The 23,219-nt window shown below is 48.5% G+C and overlaps 1 protein-coding gene across 1 annotated transcript in view; it reads left to right on the forward strand.

The window, feature by feature from the left end:
- Positions 1 to 22,081, forward strand: part of CACNG2 (calcium voltage-gated channel auxiliary subunit gamma 2) — a 49,501-nt gene extending 27,420 nt beyond the window's left edge. Inside the window, exons 2-4 of the mRNA XM_065665122.1 lie at positions 17,653 to 17,736; positions 20,955 to 21,095; positions 21,546 to 22,081. Coding sequence (XP_065521194.1) covers positions 17,653 to 17,736; positions 20,955 to 21,095; positions 21,546 to 22,081 — 761 coding nt within the window. The remainder of the gene's footprint in view (positions 1 to 17,652; positions 17,737 to 20,954; positions 21,096 to 21,545) is intronic.
- The last annotated feature ends 1,138 nt before the right edge of the window (positions 22,082 to 23,219 follow it).

The following is a 23,219-nucleotide window of genomic DNA, read 5'->3' on the forward strand; positions in this document are numbered from 1 at the left end:
CCAGTTGTGTTTAGTTGTACACACGAATTTGGAAAAGCCCTGAGTAAGAACATTTCAAAGGTCAGACCATGCTGTAGACATTATGGCTGGTAGATTTAGAGTAAGGAAAGCAGGTTTTCAGCTCACAGAAATGCCCAGGTTATGCCTAACATTTTCAGAAAGGGCTTCACAGAGGGTCAGGAAAATAACACAGATTATTTGAAACATTTTAGATTAAGAGAAACTATTCTACCTGTGAAGGCGTTAACTGAGAAAAGCTGACACAAATTGGGAAGCTTTCTTATGCAGGAGAGGCTGCAGGTAAGCAGGGAAGAGCCAGTGCAGTTCTAAAAGGTCTGTGTGCGTTTGAGTACTATTGACATTATAGTGGCTGGTAGAGCTCAGAGGAGTTTTTTACTGAAACGCATTATTTGTTTGTGAATGTCGGTTTGTTGAAGCTGACACTCTGCAGGAGCGTACCTTCTAGTCTCAGCGGAAAAGGTTGCTTAGATCTGAGACGGGATGACTAGGCAGAAGGAATGAAAGAGAAGAGTCAATCAGAAGAGCCAAAGAATTAACTCATCCAGAATACAAGAAATCCAGGGTGAAGTCTACGCTGGGCGAGAAGAAGAATTTCAATACTAAGGCTGGCTGCTAGACTGCTAGTTCGGATAGGGCAGGGCTGCTTTCCCCCTTCCTCATAGAAGAAAAATAACTGAGGAGTTATGAATATGCCACAGTACGAACAGAAGACTTATTCTGAAACTTCTGAAATACCCTGATGCTTTGCACCATCACATCTGTTCACCACTTCAGGCAGAAAGCAGACCCTGAAGCAGCAGTATCCTCATGAATGGAGGTCTCTGGCTCTGATGCCAGAAGTAGCTGAGCTCTGTGTGGTCTTGATCAGATGGTATACAACTACATTTTCATAGGTACTTCTTTCTAAGTGCCTCATCTGAGATATTTTGCACCTACTGTTCTATTCTGTATTGTTCAAAGGTGCTGAAGACCTACTGCTCCCTTTCAAGTCCTACGGCAAAGCAATTAGGTTAAGTTATTTCAGACTGCGTTCCCAGAAATGAAGATGCATAAAATGAATGAACACATGAAAATATTGGCCCTAATATCTCTGTGACTCAGCTTTTCTATCTCTACAATGGAGAAAACGATGCTAACCGATTTTGCAAAATGCTTTGAGCTCTACAGATGAAAAGCAGTATGAATGTTAAGTGTGATTATAATTTTTATTAGAAAAAGATTTAAAGGATCATCTCTCCCTGGAGAAGGGATCCTAGCACAGAAGAGACATCCCTGTCCGAAGAACTGCTTGAAAGTTGAGCAGTTTCTAAGAACCAGAGTACCCTTATACCAGTGAATATCCGGAGGCGGATGGAGTGGACAACCATTTCACAAGGCTGTCACGAGGTAAAAAAAGAAATGGGACCAGGCATCATTATCAGAAAGGAGATCATTAGATTTCTGCACTGTGGTCTGCATGAACCTACAGCAAAAGCAGACAAGGACAGTCATGTAGGAGAGATAGGAGTGAGTGACTCTCTTAAGTGCTCTATGAAGAATAAGGAGGCTCTGGGTGCTTGTTAAATGGAATGGTGGTGTCAATGGAGGAGCCTGAGGACACAGTAGATAATGGCTTATTTTCAAAGAGCTGAGCAGAGTACCAGAAGCTAAGGAATTACTGGGAACAGGAGTAAAGTAAAAAGCCAGAGTAAGGAGATAGGCCTAAATGATGAGAGGTACCAGGGTCAAGAGAAGTAGTTGTTTTTTTGAGTGACTGAACTATGTCAGATGTTTCCAGGACTGCAAAGAAAGTAGGAGGAGAGGCATGAGAAAGGCTCAGGAAAGGGGGGTGTTATGTCTAAGTGAGATAAATCAGGGCAATCTGCGATTGAAAGATGGAAAAAGTATATTGTACTTGTCTGCAAAAGGACTAGGAGGTGGGAACAGCATGGGTGTGCTGGGAAGAGCACCAGTGTCAGAGAAACAGCTAATGGCAGCTTGAGAAACAAAGAAGGAATAGGATCAAGACTATCACTAATAAACTGCCTTAAGTCTCCTGCTGGTTATGGAGGAGGGAGTCATACTGTTGTTTCTGAAACTATAACCCAAATTATGGAAAACCAGAGGCTGGACAAAATATCCTAAAGAAGATCTTGAGGTGATGGATTTTGTTTGGTTTTGGTTTTTAATGCAGACGGTGTTAGACAGAAATGGAGGTTAACACAGCACTGCAGGTATTGCCATAATGACCTGAGAGAGGAAAGGAGGGAGCCAGTCAAACTGCAGATGAGCACTAAAAAGCATGTGGGGAGAATGATTGAAGGGAATCAAAGGTTTAGTTTAATCCTGAGATGAAGAGACAACAGGAATTGATGCAAATTAAGCAAGACAGCACTGGGTAGGGAGGGAAAAGTTGGGCTCATTAGGACAGATTTCCAGAGATCAGGAAGCTGAAGCTGGGAGTAAAGCAAAGACTGTAAGAAGTCTGAAAGATCATGGAAAGTAAGAAAATAGAAGAAATTCACATGCACAAAATTGCTCCAGGAATGAAAGGAGAGATGAGCTCTTTAAAAACATACATAGGGTCTACTCAGAGTTCCAGAGATGGGAGATGGGGCTCCTCCTGAGAGGAGCAGGCATGATTCAGTTCTGTCCTTCAGGATCTACTGTTGGTAGGACATGATCCAGGGAAGCTGCTATAAGCAGCAAAGACAGCTGCATTGATCTCCTTGGGAACTTGCAGAGTGTGGGAAATGCTCTGCTGCTGGGATTATCCCCTCGGTCACCTTTTAGGGAGGTCCTGAGGTTGGCGATGATCCCACTGCTTTCCTCTCTGTAGAGGATGCTCTGCATCGTACAACCTGTGGGATGCAATGGGAGATCCTCAGGCCCTCTGTGTCGTACTGTTCTGCTGCTGCTATGGCACCCATCCCACTGCTCCTAGACAGATCTTTCCTGTCGACTGCCTCCCCTTACAGATAAACACTCCTGTGTGCAGATGATTGATTAGGCAAGAGCAATGTAGAGACAACGCTTTACCGAGCTATTTAGACCAGACCATGAAAGCACAAACCCACTCAATTCTCAGAGCTGGAGAAGCCCAGCAGGACTGTAGGGGAGGCTTAATACTCACACTAAAACACCCAGCATGCAGCAGCTATATTATCTTTTCCTTACCTGCTGTTCCACTTGTGTCACTCTCTCTCCTTGAATCCCTGTGCTGACTTCCAGCCTCTTTCTACATCAAAGTTCAGTTCCTCATTTCATCTTCGAGGCCTCACGTGGCTCTGTTGGAACTTGCTCCCTCTTTCCTCTCCCACCCTACTCACTCATCTCCCCCTGCCCGGCCCCACTCCATCTTCCTGCAGCAGTGTCTTCACTGCTTCTCTCCTGCTGTCCCCTCTCCTCTTTCCACCACACAACCTCATTCACCTCCCTCGTGCCTGCCCTCAGGACTCATTTACTGCAGCTAGTCTTCCTGCATTAATGACTTCCACTTCTCCTATGCCTTTGGCAAGCTTTGCCCCTTTTGACTATTAACTTTGTTTACTATTACATCTGTAGGATGAGGAATGATTCAGAGACACCCAGCCAAGGCCAGGAGCAAACAAGACATGAGCATGCCATAGCTCAGCTTGTGACCTTTCTCAGGCACTTCCCTCATTCCAGCCTGCACATCCCAGGCCTAATCTCATCCCTGCTGTTTTCCCGCTGACCTCACCAGAAGCAGGATCCAGGCCTCACAGTTGCTGCCTAAAGGCTTCTGAGAGCCTCTTCTGAAAGAGTTGAGCATCCTCACTCGTTAGTGCCCCACAGGCTGGGGTCTTTGTAGTGCGAAACCCTGGGGGCAAGATTCTGCCTTTTTAGCTGCCAGGAAAACTCTGTGTACACAGGGTGGGATGTGGAAATACATAATAATGCTTAACGCTATGAGCAGACAGCATTAGCAGGGGAAGACTTCCCCCTCCCACTCACCCTTTGTCTATCTGTTTCTTCCCCGTTGTCAGAATTTAGCATCCTCCACCGAGGGACTCCGTTTTGCTCTGATGCTTGGAAGGCATCCAGTCCCAGCTCACTTGCTTTCCCTGCCAGTCTCCACAGGTATTCTGTACACAGGGCTTCCAGCTAGTCAAGAAATGCTCTCTCTTCTTCCCCCCCACAGGGGAATCTCCAAGTTCCGGGGTTGTTACAGGATCCTGGTGGCTAGGCAAAGTCATTCATTCTTGTTCTGCTGTATTAATCACCTCTGCTCGCGATGAAGTACACTACTGGAAAAAGGCAGCCCTTCAGCAGGAGCAGAGGGCAGCCCTGAAGAAGCATTTGCGCAACGCATTTGTCAGTTCAGGTCACAGAGGAAGCAGGAGGAAAACCTGCACAGTTGTGTTTCTAACTTGTCCCAAACTCATTCTGGTGTTCACTAAAAATGGCTCCAGGAAAGCAGTTTGGACTAGAGATTTATGCATAGAGCGAATTTCATGTTTGAGGTTGACATGACTCTAACATAGGCTTGGCAAAACCAAGGCCACAGCTTTCCAAGGCTGTGCTGATCAAGAGGGCCAAGAGAACAAGGTCTTGGTGCACGACAATATCTTAGAGGTTGGTTTTGAAGACACTTCCCCTTAACTGTCCCCAAGGAACAAATGTGCTTTCAGCCACCACGTCTTCCCCAGCAGGACTCAAAGAGAAGTTGCAATCATCTGTTAAGTATGGTAGCTGAGGTGGATACAGAAACCGGGCTGGAAAAGCATGAAAAACTGTTTTCCTGCCCCACAAAGCTCTGAAATTATAAAGCTTCCTGTTCTACACCGGGGTGGGACAAAGGTGGTTTTTAAAGGCTTTTTCTAGACCAAAGACCATGAGTTAGATTCACTGAAACTGTCAGTAAGCCAATAGCTCAAATATTCACCTTATTCACCTGGAATTCAGGTGGTTTTGTCAAAGTCTCTGTATCCCCCTGAGAAATCTTCATTGAAAAACTCTGAATAACTTCAAGAGAGAAAGACTTTCAGCAGTGGCTGTAGCATGGGGAAAATAAAAAGGTATTTACTCATGGAGAGACACACACACAGTGAGAGTGAAATGCTGCCGTTCTTTGATCTTGGCACATTTCCTGACTGGCAACTCCAGTTCGAAGGTACGATAATGAGGTTAACATCTAAGGTGCAGCACGACATTTGTTGTTGCTTCACAGAATCCTGTAGCTATAGAAACTATCAGAAACTGAGGAAGTGGCTGGAATTTCAGACCACTGATTCCAGTGGAGAACTGGTAATTTTTTTCCAAGGGAAAGTGGGTGAAACTGGAAGGAGTTTGCATTTTGGCAGTCTTTGGGAGACAAGTTTTTAATTTACTGGCTTTAAAGCAGGGAAGTTTCAGTTCTGAAACTTGGGCTATGTTACCTCACGTGTAGGGTAGGTGGGGAGGCATGGTTTGGTGTAAGAATCTCTGATGGGCATGTCTCCAAGTAGTGCAATCCTGGCCACAGAAGGTGACTCGGTACCTGGCTTGGATGTGATTCAAAGCCCTAAACGGCCTTTCAAGTTTCTAACTGAGTGTAACTGGACCAGATCACATTAGAAATAATATTCCCTAGTCTAGTATTGTGAGTAAATTTTATCCCATTATGAATAGCCTCCTCCCCAGGACGCGAGAGTAATGTTATGTGTAGTGCAGCTGAAAACGCTTCAGAGATTAGCCCTAGCACATAGCTCACACCTACAGACTCTTCTGTAATAAAGTAGCGTACTCAATGGATGAAAAAATATTGGTGCAGCAGCACGGCTTGCAGTCAAGCTCCAAAGAGGTTATTATGACTGAGCAGCAGTACCTGCTCCCCCATATACCTTCTGTGGCTGTGCTACAGGTAGTTTCACACTCCTTCACAGCCTCCCCTTCAAGCTCCCCTCTCCAAATCTCCCCTCCCTCACGGACCTCCACTCACCCTTATTGCAGGCATCATCCCTAAATCTAGCAGGCTTTTCCCCTCCACTGTTTTCTTTCCAAAACCCAGCATAAACTAACACAATACGCGCACACATACAACTGTAAATGTGCTACGATTCTGTGCTGCTATAAACCTCCTCCTTCTGAACACCCTGCTGGTACTGTTTGCTTGTTAAACAAGCCCAGTGCTGTGCTTAAATCTAACTTTTGTTGTAAGCATTTCACAAGAGGACCAAGTCACTTTGTTTCCTTGTAAATCACTGGGGTACCTGCAACCCAGAGGAAATAACAATAATAAAATTATTAACGTTCTAATAGCAGCCTCTGGAAGCTAACACCACTCGCAAGGCTTGGCATTTGTTTTTTGCCCAGCTGCATAAAAGGGGACTAAAATCAAATCTGTGCAATATCTACTGAAGCACTCAATGTTTGATGTGGATTATGAGCAAAGTAGCAAGCCAGAACAGTAGCAGCTTGTCTGGAGATATTGAGAACCACGGCATAGCTGTGCTAATGCAATTTAATCAGACTCACAGGGGCCAGCTACCCTATTCAGCCCTGTGGGATATAGACTGTGTTTACCTACACTTTCTGAACTCCAGCCACCCAAATGAAGTATAAGCATGTTTGTTTCATGTGTAACAAAGCAAACTCTATGTCCTAGCTCTTTTAGCACAGAGGGCACTGCTTTCCTACTGCTTTCACAGACCAGTCTGGTTTTTACTCCAGATATTTGCCCTGATAGCGATTGCATCAAAATAATCTCAGAGAAGTAGGAGCCTAAAATTGTTTGGAACCCACACAACTCTTCTAACCCCGAATGCCAGCATAGCTGGGAAATTCAAGAAATGGTAAGAAGCCACGTCTGGATTCAGTACTCAGGCTGCAATGGAGGTTGTCCCCACTCTGGGGACATGACCAAGGCAGTGAGCTCCCCTTTCTGGGATAGCTAGGGATACCAATGGCTTCCTCCCCAGCTATCTGTAAGAAGTGGCTTGCTGTACATCAGGTCAGCCCTCCACTCCTCCTGCCCTGTCTTCCCTCTAGTTTCTTATTCTTATTGCTTTAGGAGCATTTGGGAGGCTTTGGATCATTTTAGTGAGTGAGGTTGAGGTCAGGAGTGGGTTGGCCAGGGGTGAGCATCCTAAAGAGGTTCAGTACACTTGCATGCCCCTCATCCTAGGGTGCTCCCCAGGATGAGATGACTGGCTGGGGATCTGCTCTAGCTTTGGCTTCTCCCAAAACACCAGCGCTGCAGGGTGAGACATAGCAGCGGCTAGGGGAAATTGCAGAATGAGCAAGTCCTGACCTCCTCCTTGGTGGTTCCATTTTCAGATCGTAGGTGGTGCATTTCAGGGCAATAAAGGGCACAGGGCAGAAAAGCTCCACGAGTGCGTGGCACTGCACGTCGCAGCTCAGCCTGAAGCGCTGCAGTCAGCAGGGCTTTCTGCCAAGGAAATCCTACGCCGAGTTCCCTCCTGGCCATCTCTGGTGGGCTGCCTGAAGGGACAGCAGAAATCCCAGCGAGCTCTCTGAGCGGAGTAAGGGATAACCAATATTCCCTGCCTGGGTATAGCAGCCTCTGCTCTCCGAGGGCAAGCGTGTGCGAGCTCAGTGAGCACGTAATGGCTGCCATGCTCGTCGGCAGAGCCACCGCGTTGGGGGATCTTTCTCACTGTTGCATGAAGGGCTTCGGGATCCCTGGGGTATAAAAAGTGCTAGAGAAAATACAGTCCTTCCCTTGTTCTATTTCCTTGCCTAAAATAAACTTCACACTCATCTGCTGGGCTGGAATAGCCAAAGCAGGTTGCACATCCCCAGTAGAACCTCTCACTCCAACTCAGGTGACTGCGGCCAGACCCCAGCTCTTACTCAGAGGTCATTACAGAAAGCAAGCGGTGCCTACCTGCCCGGTCCTTTTCCCGAGGGCAGGGAGGGTGATGAGATGAAAAGCCCTGAGCACCACTGGGGCAGGGTTGCAGTTTTCCTGCAGGAAGCAAGCTGAAGAATTCCCACACCCTGCTATTCCCCCAGATTTCTACTGCTGCTGTCAATCATGATACAGATTTGACAATTCCTACTGCAGGCTGATGGTGTTGTGTGGGAGAGCACAGGAGACTTGCTGAGACTGCCAAACTGCTAAACACATGTGACGGGGGGCTCTCCCTTCCTCCATGTGTCTGAGCCTTGGCGGGGAATGGGGGGGAGAGATGAAGTGGCACAGAAGAGGGAGGATGGACTGAAAGCTGCCTCTGTCATTGACTTGCTCTGTTCTTTGGATTATTTCCCTGGAGTTCCCAGATATTTTTATTATTAATAACTAATAATAATTTTTATGTAGAGCTTTGCATCCTGAAGGACCCTAAAGCACACCACATACTTCATAAGCTAATTACCAGCTGCAAGCCTAATTCTTCTCTTGGTTGTGACCATGTCTGCTGAAGGAAAAGCTCAGAGTCACACTAGATTTACACCAGTTTAACTGAGGACAGCGTCTCCCTATAGATCCAGCTGGATATGTCAGAAACAAACGCAGTGTGGAGTTGGAGATGAAAGATTTGGATTGCCTTTTCTCCTCCTTCGTAATTTAAAAATGACTGAGGAAATTGCATTCAAAAAGCCTTGTGAATGCAGCATTATGACTGTAAGGTTCAAGATTTGGATTTTGGGAATAGCCAAGCCCAAATTCCCACTGGAGTAGGAGCTCTGCCCACATCCGAGCCCAGGCACTGTACAGCTCTTGGCTGTGTTCCGGGATGCACAGGCCACTTTTCACAGTGTAAGGAGGGCTGTTCTCCCCTCTTTTCTTGCCTGGTAAGCCCATGTCAGTGCATAGTAACTGCTAATCGCCACTAGAGTTACAGTCTCACCACTGACCCAAAACATGACCTACTGGACAAGGTGACCCTGGCTCTCTCCTCTGATGCATGCTCACAAATCAGCAATACAGCTGTATCTGAGAGTGAAAATGCAACCCAATAGGATAAGGTGAATTATAACCTTTCCAATCCATGGATTTCCTCTGCATACTTCCTGAGAGAGACCAATCCACCCGAGCTCTGGGTCTTTGAGGTCAGATTTGAGATGGTTCAGCCCTTATGTCCTCATCCAGCTAGGATGTTGTTTATATGCTCTGATTTCTCAGAGTTTGATGTTGTAACCCTATATGCAAAACCTGTCCTAGTTACGGTATTGTTGCCATGATAGGGGGAAAAAGGAAGAAAAAGAGAAGCAACAGCTCTTAAAGACTCCCTTTGTCCCATCCACCCCTTTCCCTCCAGGCTTACGTTAGTATCTCTCTCCCTCTGACATCTGGATACGCAGCCATAGATTGGGATTGCCTGTGGTAGCTGTAGAGCATCTCCTCTCCTCCCACACCTTATGCACATCATTTCTCTCTCACTGCAGATAATTGCATCACCCTTCCTGTTACTCGGCTCACAGTTGTCGTGTCACATTTTGACTTGCTACACACACACACAAATGTTCTTGCTACAAATTGCCAGATTTATTTTTTTTTCTTTCTAATCCTCTGTAATATCTTGATTTCTTTCACTCGCCTTTTTTTGTTTTGCTCAGACTTCTCTCCATGTCCTGATCAACTTCTGCTTCACTTTTCTGCCTTCCACCCCAGCAGCTCCAGCACTTTAGTTGTGCTCTTGGCGTTTAAAACCCAACATCATGCTACAGCATCTGAGCAGGGCTATTTACAGACCCTTTTCTCAATTATTTTCCTGGTTCCCAGCTCATTTAAAGACCCATTTTGCCTCTTCTTGCAAGGCGAAGGCAATAGCTTTTACTGACTCAGCTGATACACCTTGAAAACTGCAACAGGGCTTGTATGCCAGGAAGTTCATGTTTTCCCTACCTAGAGTGACACCAGCCACTGTAACAACTGTAGGAACAGTTTCTAACCTCTCTGCTGAGGAATCAGAGATATTGTCAGTGTTTTACGCATTCACTGAACCACACAGGAAAACATCAGTTACGAACACTGAATTATTTCATTGACATATAAATGAAATCATGACATGCATTTGTTATATATGTATATATAAAACTATTTTCAGTTCCAGAATGCCAGCAGCACAGCAGGGAAACGCAAGAAATACAGCATCAGGAGGAGCAAATTTATTCACAGCTTTAGATGATTTAGATGAGCCTATTACATTTTTGCGTTTAGTGCTATTTTCAGAAGAAGCTCAGCTCAGGTTTGATTCTGGCAAAGTCTAGAAATAGAGCAAATTATTTACCAGGGGGGATGGTGGTGCTAGATGTACACAAAAAGGATCTTTTTGAATGATTTTTATTACTGCCGTATTGAGGGTTTTCATTTGCAACTTGGACAGATGTCTCGCAGTCCCTGAAAACCAGCCACCCACAATGCTTCGGCTTATAATGCTCAAACGTGCTGGATTTGTGCTTGCACCAAAACGCGTTCAAAAGGCTTTGCCCAGTTTTCCCGGCCAATCTCACTGTAACAAAGCACAGGAAATTTCAAGGCACAGCAAGGGTATTTTTGTAAGTTACGACCCTGTAAAAAGAGGGTGTTTATAAATGGAAATTTCATATAATCTTAATAATAGCTTTTGCTACCTCTGCATCTCCACCCACGTCCATGGGAATAGCTACAGCCGGCTCTGAGGCTGAGTCTATCGGCAGCGCTCGGAGCGGGGTGGGAAGGCGAGGAGGCTGCCTCCTTCAAGGGAAAACGCAAAGCGGCTGAAGGCTGAGAGCAGGCGCACGGTCCGGCCGTGATGCAGCGCGGTGCCCGCTCCCCGCCGCAGCTGCAGCACCAGGACCCGGCAGGCGGAGCGCTGCAGGGGACCGTGCGGGGAGCGCCGGGACGTGCGTGATGGGGCTCTTCTGCGCTCCCGCACCGAGGGGGCACCCAGGCCACCTCCAGCAGTACACGTGGTGTCTTCTTCTGGCATTAGCCCCCTCTCCTTTGCCAGGCGACTGTCGACGAGGTGACAGAGAGCAAGAGGGGAGCTGAAAAAGGCAGAACAGGACCCTGGTATTGAATGGGACTTCTCTGCCCTGTGGCGGCTCTCCTTCCATCTTGTCATCTCCTCCTCAGTGATATCCCACACCCGTTTCCTCTGCTTTTTCATCCCCTACCCATCTATGTCTGCATTTCTTTCTCTATTTATTAACCGTCTCCTGACTAAACTCATTTCCTGAGAACTGGTATTATCAGGTATAATTGGTATTTGCTGCTGTAGTTTTGGTCATGGCTAATGTGTGGTGATATATCCCTTCCTTCATGCTTATCAAGATCTTTAAGGCAGTGTTTGTACCATTTTTACTGCAGTAAACTCTCTTTATCATCTGATCCTTAGCAACAGCTGTAATAAACATGATTATCAATAAGAAGGTGAGGAGAGCTGGTATAATGGTTCTGCCTTGTAGGCAGGCAGGATATTCTGTCATAACTATAAGATCAATTTCTATTTTGCATCAGTTCTTTTACAGGCTTCTTCACCACAATATCTAAATGATTTCCAGTGGCTCGTTAAGTGATGGGGCTTGATATCAGTCACATATGGTTTGTTCTTTTATCCTCTCCCCAGGGAGAGAATTATGTATGCAGCATACTGCTTATTTTGCTAAGGTTTTGTTTGGGTTTTTTAACATATGCGCTGCTGCATGCTTATGTTGGGGAAGACCATGTCAAGGCAGGCACATTGCATTTGGACAGGAAGATGGCAAGATTTCTGATGGTCTTTTGCTCCCATGGGATACCAGGATTGTCCCAGGCATCCTTCTGCAGACCTCACTTGCTGCCCCACTGAGCTTCACCTTGCAGTGGAAAGCTGTCCTTAAGGACAGAGCTGTGGTGCTGTGGACCCTTTGGTCTTCAAATTACCCACCTGAGCCAAAAGGTATTGCTACTGTCACAGCATCAGGGTCAGAGCCGCTAGAGCATCACCTTTTCAAGCCCCAGATGACCATCCCTTGTGGCACAGAGGCTGCGTTCACTAGTGTAGCCCTACACCCCACAATAGAGACCTTCAAACGCATACTAAGGCACATGAAAAGATGGCCTAATTTTTGCGAGGTGCTATCTCCAGAGAGATTCCCCCAGAAGGCTAATGAGCACTTTTGAAAAGCCAGCCTTTCCTTCAGGCACGTCAGCACAGGTGGGTAAAAGCAGATGCCCAACAAATACTCTGTGTGCTCTCTGCCACTGTGCTCTTCCATCCCCCAAACCTGCGAGTGCTTCGGAGTGCTTCGTTCTTGGAAGGGTGGAGAGCAGTCAAAATGCCTTCAGAGGGCTTCTTCCGTGCTCCCCTTGGCACTTCATGAAACCTCACCCCTTCGTCTTGAAGTCATGTCAGGTTGGGCATTAACAACGCAGTGTCACTAGTGTTGGTATTTGACAGGGACAGCAGAGCTCCTCTCCTGGTTTGGAAGCCCTTTGCCAATACATGTAAGAAAGGCACACCAACTGTTTGTCACATAGCTGTGGAATTTGTCTTCCCAGCCCAGAGGCTGGCTCTGAGCCCCACTTCACCACCTGGTTCAAAAGGACTCTGCCCAGAAACAGAGCCCTGGAGCAGACAGAAATGTTTGCGTTGGGTCTGATGACCTGCCCTTCCTGTGCCGCTTCTCGCATTTATTTCATGGGTAAACAGTGAATATTAGTTTAATCCGCAACAAAGATCACATCTAAGGTAGGAATCACAAGTGTGAATCTGGGAGAGCTTTCATGTGTGCTCAGGCTTCTCGTTGATCTGGGAGAAGGTCACGTCAACGATGAGCACGTTACATTTGAACTGGAAGCTGGGGAAAATTATCTGGCCCAAAATGATTCAGTGTCTGATTGCTTTCATATTCTTATTATAAATATACTTAGGCTATTTCCCTGAGGCAGGAAAATACCCTTATTCCCATTTTGAGTGAAAGAAGAGGGGGGTGAAGTGACTTGCCTAAAAGGATACAGGGAGCATGGCAGAAAGAGGTACTGAATCCTTGGTTAACACCAAGCCATCTTTCTGAGATTTTATCGACAGCAGCTATATCCAGCCCCCTTTATTTATTTCTCTAGAAGCCATCATGCCAAAACCTCTGTTAAATTGGAGAGTGAGACTGAAGGAAAGCTTTCAGTGGATTGCTTTTTTCCATAAATGGAAATATCACAAATCATTCTGGGAAAACAGGTCTTTCTGTTCTCATCCCTCTTTGTCTGCTTCTCTCCTTTTGGACGTCTTTTCCTCCGCCTCTGGCTCCCAGTTTTCAGATGTACAGTCCTGACCATTTTAAAGTGTTCCTACCCTGCAGGAAGGGAGTAGCTTTTCATTCTTTGGAACTTACTATTTTGTGATGGATTGCACTCTGCAGGCAAGCGCGACTTCTGAAAGAGGCAGGGCTGCACAAAGCGACACAAAAATAAACCCCATCACCAACAATACCGAGCCAGGTTCTCATCGGGGGTAGCTTGGTCTGACTCTCGCTGCAGCAGAGCTGACTGCTGCCAGCTGCCCTGGATAGACAGCATGTACCCAAGCGATGACCCGGCTGTACTGGAGGTCTCTCTGAAGGCTGAATGCACGGTTAATGTTGATTTTCATGCATCTCAGGCACTCAGTCCCTTTTGGCAGTATGGGAGGTTGTCTCTGCTCTGTCTAAATGCCCTGGCTGGGCAATTTCTGTCCCAGTCCAGGCACTGGGGGGGGTGCCTGTTGCACCAGTTCTAGCTCCTCCAGGAGGCACTTTCCAAAGCTTGGGCAGGCCACAAGCAAATGGTGGGGATTGTGTCTAAGGACTCACAGTAATAGCCAGGGAACTTGGGGGCTGCTCTGTGATTTTCTATGGGCCTGGGCTTCCCCAGCCTTTCTACCCTGAGACAACACAGAGCTCCTCCCCACGTCCTCTGCAGCTTGCACATCCCAAAGCAGGCTGCTCAAAGGATGCCCACACCAATACGCCAGGGAGAGGGAGGTGACTGCGATGAATGAGAGAGACTGAAGAGCTGGTGGGTGAGCAAAGGAAAGAGGATGAGGGGAGAGCCTGGACTGCTCTGGGACAGCTGCAGGGAGGAGGTGGAAATACATGGCTTAAGTTTCTCAGAGAGGCGTGCAGGAGAAGCCAGAGTGCTCAACACCAGCCTGTTTCAGGGTTCACAGCACAAAATGGCTCAAGTTGGTCAAAGAGCAAAAAGACATGAGTACAAAGGGAGATGTTCTTCTTACTCCCTTGAGGAGCTCCTACACACCCTCCCAAATAGTAATTTGCTCCTGCTGAGGCATTCAGGAGTATTACCTATAGGGCAGCACCCGGCTCTTCCCTCCCTGGCTCTGCACACCGCACGTGCAGCACAGACGGCTGTTGTGTCAGACCTCAGCAGCGCGGCCGAGCGGCTCCATCCCTCCTCCCCACCGGCACAGGTGCCAGGGATGCTGCTGCACCATCTCAGCAGGCCACAGATGTCTGTCAGAGAGCTGCTGAGTGACCTTGGCACAAGGAGCCACACTGAGGCCTTCCCCGCACCGAGCTGAACTGCTGCCGTCCATCACTCACCGATACAAACCGGTGCACCCGCACCATGCCCTCGTGTGCAGCATGAGGCAGAGGAGTGCTGGCACCCCCGTTTTACAGGGTGGGACTCCGAGGCAGAGAGAAGAAGTGGTTCTAACAGCAAGCCTGTGGCAGAGCAAAAACCGAATCCTGTTCTCTTACATCCCCAGTCAGCGTGTTAATGACCTAAATTCTGCATCCTTTCCCCATCCATTGCCCAGAGGACCTAGGAGGCATTGGAGGAAAGGGTGTGATAGCACAGGAATTCAGAGTCACTGCGCTCTGTGCTAAGCACAGACAAAGTAGGGGCTGAAGTGGGACCAGTGCTGCCCACCTTACCAGCATGAACCCCGGCAGGGCTGAGCCGGGGAGGGGGGTCAGCCTGGCACAGCGTACCAGCCTGCAGTGAAGGGCAGCTCCTCAATGCCACAGCACCTTAAGTAAGCCAAGGCTGGAGAGCCCAATGGCCAAGCACCCTGCTGAGCCAGGTCAGCCAGGACTTTTGGACTCTCAGCACTCGGAGCAAAGAGCCTGCATGTCCCCTCACCCTGCCTAAGTAGCTGAACCTCTAACTAGCTACTCCACACAGGTCCATGTAAAAGACACCCTGCGCAAGATGCGGTGTCTTTCCCAGGCAGCTTGATTCTTCGCATAGGAATTAATCAGGCTCAAATACAGCAAGAAATAGAGTGGGGGAGAAGGAGGAAAGAAGAAGCAGGGAAAGGATGGCACAGAGAAAGGAGGTTTCCACGTGCAGTGCCTCTTCCCTCCCTGGCTGATTCCACCTGGTGGTCTCCGGCTGTGTGGTGGGAGCCTTGTCTGGGAAGTGCTCCCCAACAGTGTACAAACAGGAGGCACCCAGCATTCAAGATGTGCCAGGCAAGGAGCTGAAATCTGGTTTTGGAGGCTCCTCCAGCGCCTCGGAGAGCAGCGGTGCTCACGTGCACTGTACAGCAGTGACCGCAGCCAAAGGACCAGGGTGATGAGCTCCTTGCCTGTCACAGGCAGGTGGCCCCAGGCAGTCAGGGGCAAGCAAAGGAAAGGACCCCCTTCATACTATATCTACCTTCCTCACAGGTTTTTAAGTGGGCAAGAAGCAGGGTGGGAGTGTGGCAAAGGAATCTGGCTGTGCAGCTTTCCTTTCAGAAGACATATGGCTAAGAAACAGACACTTCTTGAACGAGGTAACTGGATTGAGGATGGATGATTAATAACCTCCTTTCATAACCCACAGTTTCAGTGTGGGAATAACACTTCAGAACTACACAGAGAGGCTTTGTTCCTACTTTCTTCTCCTATTACTTACCTCTCACATGCACACACACTCCTCTGTGCTGTCTCTAGCCTCTCTATGGAAGCTCTTTGAACTAGTAGTTAAAGGCAGTAGGTATCTCAGAAGCATTAGACACAAGATGACTGGACACAGACGGAGCTAAGCTTGGGGGCTGACCTAGAGGAACCTCCCTACTTGCCTTCTACAGCTATTTGCTCACCACTGCCTCCCAAAGCATTCCAACGCTTGCTCCAGCAAGGCTCAGCCTCGAGAAGAAACTCAGAGGGAATCCTTTGAGCTTGGTCCTTCTTCCAGCTATGACCAAATACCTGGAAGGTCATCGGAATTAATCTGGAATAAGCCTTCCAAGACATGACTCTGGGACCTGATATAGTGCCTGCAGGTCTCAGCCTGGGTAGGGTTGTCCTAGAAGAGCTCTGGGTTCATCACGTTCAACCCTTCCCAGAGGCAACAACCACACATGCAGTGGCTTCACTGTCTCCTGCCCATGCACACCCAGCTGGTCCAGTGGCTGGGCTCAGGGACAGGGTGACAGATGGCTTTCCCATGTTGCCACAGCATTTGTCACTCTTCAGCCTCAGTCTCCAAACCCTTCTGCCAAGGGATCAGTCAGCATGAGCCACTTTGGTGGCTGACCTCTGGTGAGGAGGCCAATGGGATCACCATGCCTATCCAGGTACCTCATGCAGACACTGCTTTTCTCCTTCCTGAACAGATTATGCCCATCAGTTCTGTGTTAATGGCCAGCCAGTGCAAGAATCCAGAGGGAAATGTAAGGGGAAGAAGTCTGGGGGAACCCCAGAGGTATAAGGAAATTGCCTTCCATGTGGGCACCCCTGTACAAGCATGAACAACCTGATCCTTTGAGATACTAGTCCACCAGCGGTCATGATGATGACTTGGCTTGAGGGTTACCTCTCTGGAGTGGTGTTCATGATTTCAAGAGGAGAGAGACATGAATGATGAAAATAAGAACCTGGTAGACATCTCAGATGACAAAAGGCTAGGAGGATGTTGCTTGCCTCCTGCTGAGATGGCTTTGCTGGTCATAGAGTGTGTGCAAAAGGATGCTCCATGACTAAAGCTAGCAGAGGCCCTGTACATAAGACAGTCTACTGAAACTGAGGGTGACCAGCTTGGGTTCCCTCACTTACAGTAGAAGATTTTGCTCCCCCAATGCAAAGGGTGTTTTGCTGGTGAGCTACGTACACACACATGCACCGAGCTTCTTCTAGCCTTAGTCTGTGAGAGGACACAAGAGGAGACCCGATAAAGGTATGCAAAACCAAGCAGTCCTATGAAGAAAGTAGACTAAGAGCTCTTGCTCTTCTCACACTGCACCAGAACAACAGAATGTATCCTGCACATGAAAAGAATAGGCAGCAAATTCACAGCTGAGGGAAACAAGTGCTTTTCCACCCAAACCTGATCCCTGCTGCTGGAATCCACCGAAGCCACACCAGGTGAAGCACAAACACCCACAGTTACGCTGAGCAATGCTGAGGGAAGGGACTCTGGGCCTTGTGGTTCACAGGGTGACCCAGCCTCTGGCTCCTCTTCCCACCCCACTACCTTCCTTGGAGGTGGGCAGTGCTCTCCTGTCTATCTGCAGCAGGAGTCATGCCTGCTGGCCTGCTCTCCACCACTGCTGGGCTAGGTGGGCATCAGGCTGGATCCAGACAGCAAATCCCATGTTCCTGTGCAAATAAGAGGGAGATGCATGTGTGAGCATGCAAGGAGAATACCTGGGCCTTTAATGGGCATCTATACGCAATCAGGAGCATTGCTTGGAGGGAATGCAGGGAGGGCATAAAGGGCGATGCAGAGGGCTGTTGTTCCTGCGAGGCAGGTTTTGGTGTTCTCATTTGTTCTTGTTTTTTTCTCTTGTTCCCTAGGGAATTTTAAAGGTCTGTGTAAGCAAATCGATCACTTCCCTGAGGATGCAGATTATGAAGCCGATACAGCAGAATATTTCCTCCGTAAGTCTGCAGGTTCTTCTTCTTGCAATGGCTCGTAGGTGCTAGCGTCGGGTACCTTTTGTTCTCTGTAGGTAGGGTGGTGGAGATGCTGGGACCTGTGAGGCTCAGCAAGCCAGAGGAGGTGACCCCAGAGCCTCGCTGCCCTCCAAAACCAGTTCCACTCTCACCTCCTTGGGACCCTGCCCATGAGAAAATGCAAGTTTCAAACTCACAATAACAACTGCTGGCTTTTTTTATTAATGGCAATTAACTTTGATATAAATCTAGAGTCTTAATTCAAATCCATTAGGGAGCTGCTGAGCAGATGTAAGGTCAGGACTGGGCTAGCTGTGGCAGTGTGAGTGTATGTGAGAGTGTGTGTGTCTTCCTAAAGAGGAAGTTTATATTTCCTTACCTGATACTCTGGTTGCGTCAGATTTAAGAAATTAGCTGCACTGTGTCTGAGGAGCACCTATTTCTGTCTTCACCTTTCCCAAAAAGCCACTTGCCTATAAGGGCTGCAAGTCTGATCTGTGCTGCTTTTAGTGATGGGAATGGGAAGCAGGAGAAAGGACCATCAGAGTCCTTTGAAGAAAAGACCTGATGCTTACCCAGAGCCACCTGGAGAGGGGCTGTAAGGCAGGCACATGGCATCTCCATAAGGAAACCTAACCTGAGCTCCAAGCCCAGCCTGGGACATGTGGGTGAAGCAGGGCAGATCCACATCTTGTGTTGCCCTCCCTGGTCACAAGCCAGCATTTCCACCTTGCCCTAGAGGCAAGAGCTTGCTCTTCCTTTAGCACAGCTGAACAGGGATCATTCCTCCTCTTAGGTCCCCACCTTGCTATCCTGCCTTCCCTCCACAAGCCCAATGCCTTTTTACATCACGAGAAGAGATCTTTTCCATTCAGAAATCTGAGATGAGAGCTTTTGACCTCCCAAGGTTAAGCATCAGAGGACTCCAAAAGGCTGGGAGTCTTTCAGAATAGCTCCTTGTCAGCCAGGCATTCTCCAAGCCAGATGTGGAGACCCAGCCCTGCTGCAGGGATGAGAGAGATAATTTAGGCTCTGTGAGGCTCATTTGTATGTGAAAAGAGGCAGACCTTATGCTGCTTCCTCTTGGTTTCTCAAACAGTTCTTCATCCACTGTAAATTGTAAATAACCCAGGGAGATTGCTTCCTTCAGATGCCTTTCTGCAGCATCAGCCTCTTAATCGCTGCTTGGCCCCCGAACAGCAGAGCTGAATACAGGGGTTTGATCCAGTTTGGCACAGCGGCTGTGCAGGCTGCCTCTGAGGCCAAACCTGCTCTTGCAGAGCTGTTTGGGAGAGAGGAAGCTGCTTGCAGCATCAGCTGCACTTCAGAAAGAAGAGCTGGGGGAAGGGGCCGAGCATCTCAAGAAGGATGAGTCTGTTTCCTCAGAGGGAACAAGATCTGAGCTCACAAACTGACCCATCATCAGGACCGGATGGCATCCCAGTGTACAGCCCTTTTCAAGAAAAAAAACAGGTTCAAAGAGGGAAGTGGGATTTCTGCTGGCTTAGACATGACTGAAGAGGGACCCCACTGAACAGCTTCTTCCCAGGACTCCTGCCAAACTGGAGTCCTTGGGCGCTCTGCATGGGTGATGCCTGGTGGTACTGGCAAGAACAGCTGGGAAGTTGTTTATTATCATCAGACTAAGCAATTCCCTCATTTAGGGGACCAGGACATAACTGTGGGGCAGTGCCCATGGCCTTGCTAGAAGGGCTTAGACTTTATTTCTGCCAACCATCTACTTAAGGTGTGTTAGTCTCTTTGAAATCAAACGCCTCTTGTCAGGAAGCTCTTTGCTTCCTGCCATTTAAGCTTCACATTGTCAAATCCCACCTTGCTTTCCAGAAGCTATTAAGAAGGTTATTATCACTATCCTGGTCCCTGAAACACAGCCAGGCAGAACTGGAAAGCAAGCAAAAGAGGTTTCTCCCTGCCGTTTGCATTCCCTATGCACAGGCAGTGGGCTAGGGCCCCCCCTCAAAGAGCTGACTGCTTGTGCCTGGTAGGATCCTGATGCCAACAGGCTCTTTGAAGCACGCTTTCTGCCCACTTAGGCGTAAATCCTGTGCTTGCTTCAGTAGGGTTCATTCTTGCAGGCAAGGATATATTGGCTTTCATCCCCCCTTCCAGATCTTTGCTCCACATGCAGAATTGCACCAGCCACTCTGATACCTTTCTTTACCAAGCAAGGCTTCATTTCATGCTTTAACAGCTTACTTTCTCTTGGGAAGGAAGAAGGAAAGGCCTTCCTAATTAAAACATATGAATATTGGCCACATGAACACAGGCAGCCTGTTGGTACCCACTGAGCAGCCCACAATCAGCATGTGCGCGCTTGCGTGTGCGTGCACATGTATACACAGACCTGGCCTTTTGCTGCGTGAATACAAGAGAGTCCCCCCAGAAGCTTTGGGGTACGTTTTGCATGTGTGTATGAGCATATACGTGCATCAGTGCCATTGCCCTCTGCTGGCCGAGCCATTCCCGTTATCGACCGATGGAGAGTGCGTGTGTGGGAGCTGGCACATCCGAACCCATCACTGCCCTCTGGAAGGAGCCCAGTTGTTCAGTCACTAGGATAATCCCCATGCTTCAGTGTGGAGGGCTGGGACTTCAGCTTCTCCGTCCTCCCTGCAGCCACAGAGCACCAGAAGCTCCTTCCCATCCCTAAAAAGATATACAAATAAATAAATCTCTCCTTGAGATGCTCGGGCCCTTTCGGGAGGATTCGAGATCGAGCAGCTCCGGGGGAAGCGTTTGTGTGGCTGCTCTTTGAAGAGCAGGCTGGAGCAGCAATGCCCCCCAAGAGGAGAAGCTGGATGGTGCCGGGGCTCCCCCTCCAGTCTGTTGACCCCCGAAAGTGAAGGATAAGACAGTGTAAGGGGGGACAGGCAGCACGGCAGGGTCTCAGCTCAGCCAACAGCCCCACACCTCCCCACACTGAGCCACCAGCTTCGTGGCAGCAGACAGGGAGCAAGAGAGATGCTTCGAACAGCTCTCTTTTTCTGACACACTTTGTTTCTCTCTCCCTCCCCAATGCATTTATCCCTCCTTGTATTACTTCCCCCCACCTGCACATTGCCTTCTGTGTCTCCCCTCTACCCCCACTCGCGTACCCCCACGTAACCCCATATCCTCACCCCTTTTTCCTCTCTCTCACACCTCTGTTGTTCTTTCTGCCCTGCTCCCTCTCTCCTCTGCAGGGGCTGTTAGAGCCTCTAGTATCTTCCCGATCCTGAGTGTGATTCTGCTTTTCATGGGTGGACTCTGCATTGCAGCCAGCGAGTTCTACAAAACCCGACACAACATCATCCTTAGTGCCGGCATCTTCTTCGTGTCTGCAGGTAAAGGGATGCACAGGGCCTGATGCTCCTGGGATCTGGGAGATGGACAGCCTGCTCAGCTGGGGCATCCTGCATGGGCTCAGTTGCTCAGGCAGGAATGCTTATGGTTCCTAGCTCTGATGAGCCTTATTCGGGGTGAAAGCAGCCTTTTCACCCTGCTTCCTCACCTGGAACAGGCAGGCAGCTGCACCCTGCAGGCAGGAGGGGCTTTCCTGCTGCTTGGGAGATGCTGGAGGGAGAGGGTTTCTGATGGCACCTCTCAGGAACCAGTCGGGAGGGCAGTCCAGGGATGCTGCAGGCGTGCAAGGAGGGCCTTGCCTGGTTTCCTAAGGGAAATGGCCCACAGGGAGGGGATGGGAGTCTGGGCACCCTTCTGTCCACAAGCCCCACAACCCCCATGTGTGACTCGCCTGACATCTCCCTTTCTCTTCCCCGCTGTCCGGCTGGCAGGTCTGAGTAATATAATTGGCATCATCGTATACATATCAGCCAATGCTGGAGACCCCTCCAAGAGTGACTCTAAGAAGAACAGCTACTCCTACGGCTGGTCCTTCTACTTTGGGGCCCTGTCTTTCATTATAGCCGAGATGGTGGGAGTGCTGGCTGTCCACATGTTCATAGACCGGCACAAACAGCTGCGCGCCAATGCTCGCGCCACGGACTACCTCCAGTCCTCCGCCATCACCCGCATCCCCAGCTACCGGTACCGCTATCAGAGACGCAGCCGCTCCAGCTCCCGCTCCACTGAGCCTTCACACTCCAGGGATGCCTCTCCCGTCGGGATCAAAGGGTTCAACACCCTCCCATCAACAGAGATCTCGATGTACACCCTGACCAGGGACCCGCTGAAGGCAACCACCACCCCTACCGCCACCTACAACTCCGACAGGGATAACAGTTTCCTCCAGGTTCACAACTGTATCCAGAAAGAGAACAAGGACTCTATCCACACCAACACAGCCAACCGCCGGACCACCCCGGTATGAAGCCGTCGCCAGGAGCTGAAAATGGGGCAGGAACGGGCAGGAGGCGGGGTGGGATGCAGGGTGGGAAGGGTGGAAGCGGGGCACGGGTAGCAGGGGGGTGGGAAAGAGGAGGAGGAGGAAGAGGAGAAGGAGGAGGAAGCGCCCCTTGGGGGGGGGTGGGGACATTCCTGAAGAAAAAAAAAAAAGAAAAAAAAAAAGAAAAAAAAAAGAGAAAATCCACCAAAAAAAAAAAAAACCACAACAAAACAAAACAGGACAAAAAAATAAACAACCAACGAGCAAGCAGATAAACAAACAAGCGAGTGAACAAAAAAAACCAAACAAATGACAAGGAAATGAGAGGAGACAACAGCGAGAAAAAAAAAAATTCTTAAAAAAAAAAAAAAAAGAAAAACAAAAAAAAGAAAAACTTTAAAACTGAGAGAAAGAGATTTAAAAAATAGAAATAAATTTAAAAGAAAATGCATGATTTCCCATGTACCATTATTTTAACATTTAATAAAAACAGACTTAAAAAAAATATAAAAGGGAACCAAGAAATAACAAAAGACAACAAATCCGGTGGGATGAGGAGGAGGAGGAGGCAGCTCTTTGGATTTTGGGGGTTTTATTCTTTAATTTTACAGTTTGTTTCCCACTTACTTACCTTTAATCCAGCACAGGCTCCTTGGGGGACAGGGACTGGGGGTCCCGACGGCAGCGACTTTGGTGTCCTTGGGCCGCTTACAGAGGATCCCAAGGTGCCGGCGGGTCATCCATGACCCACTCTGTTTCCCCAGGATCCATGGGGATCCGCTCCATTCCCCAAGGATAGATGGGGATCTGCTTATGCCCCACAGGTCCATAGGGGTTAAGAGCGACTCCTGCCCTAGGGAATGCAGGAGCCCATGCTGAGTCACCCCTCCACAGTGTCCCCAGGGGGGGTCCCTGATTCCCTGGCCCTGGGGACCCTGGGGTTAACGGTGACAGTGCAAAAAGCAAACAGACACAGTATATAAAGAGACAGACGTACACACAGACAAGAAAAAAACAAAAAAGGACAAAAAAAAAAGAGGTTTCTTAAAAAAAAGAACAAAAAAAAGTGGCAAATTTTTTAATAAAACAACAGCTATAAATAAATGTAAATATAATAAGTGGA

This window comes from Lathamus discolor, chromosome 1 (genome assembly GCF_037157495.1).
Source record: "Lathamus discolor isolate bLatDis1 chromosome 1, bLatDis1.hap1, whole genome shotgun sequence".
NCBI classification, from domain to species: domain Eukaryota; kingdom Metazoa; phylum Chordata; class Aves; order Psittaciformes; family Psittacidae; genus Lathamus; species Lathamus discolor.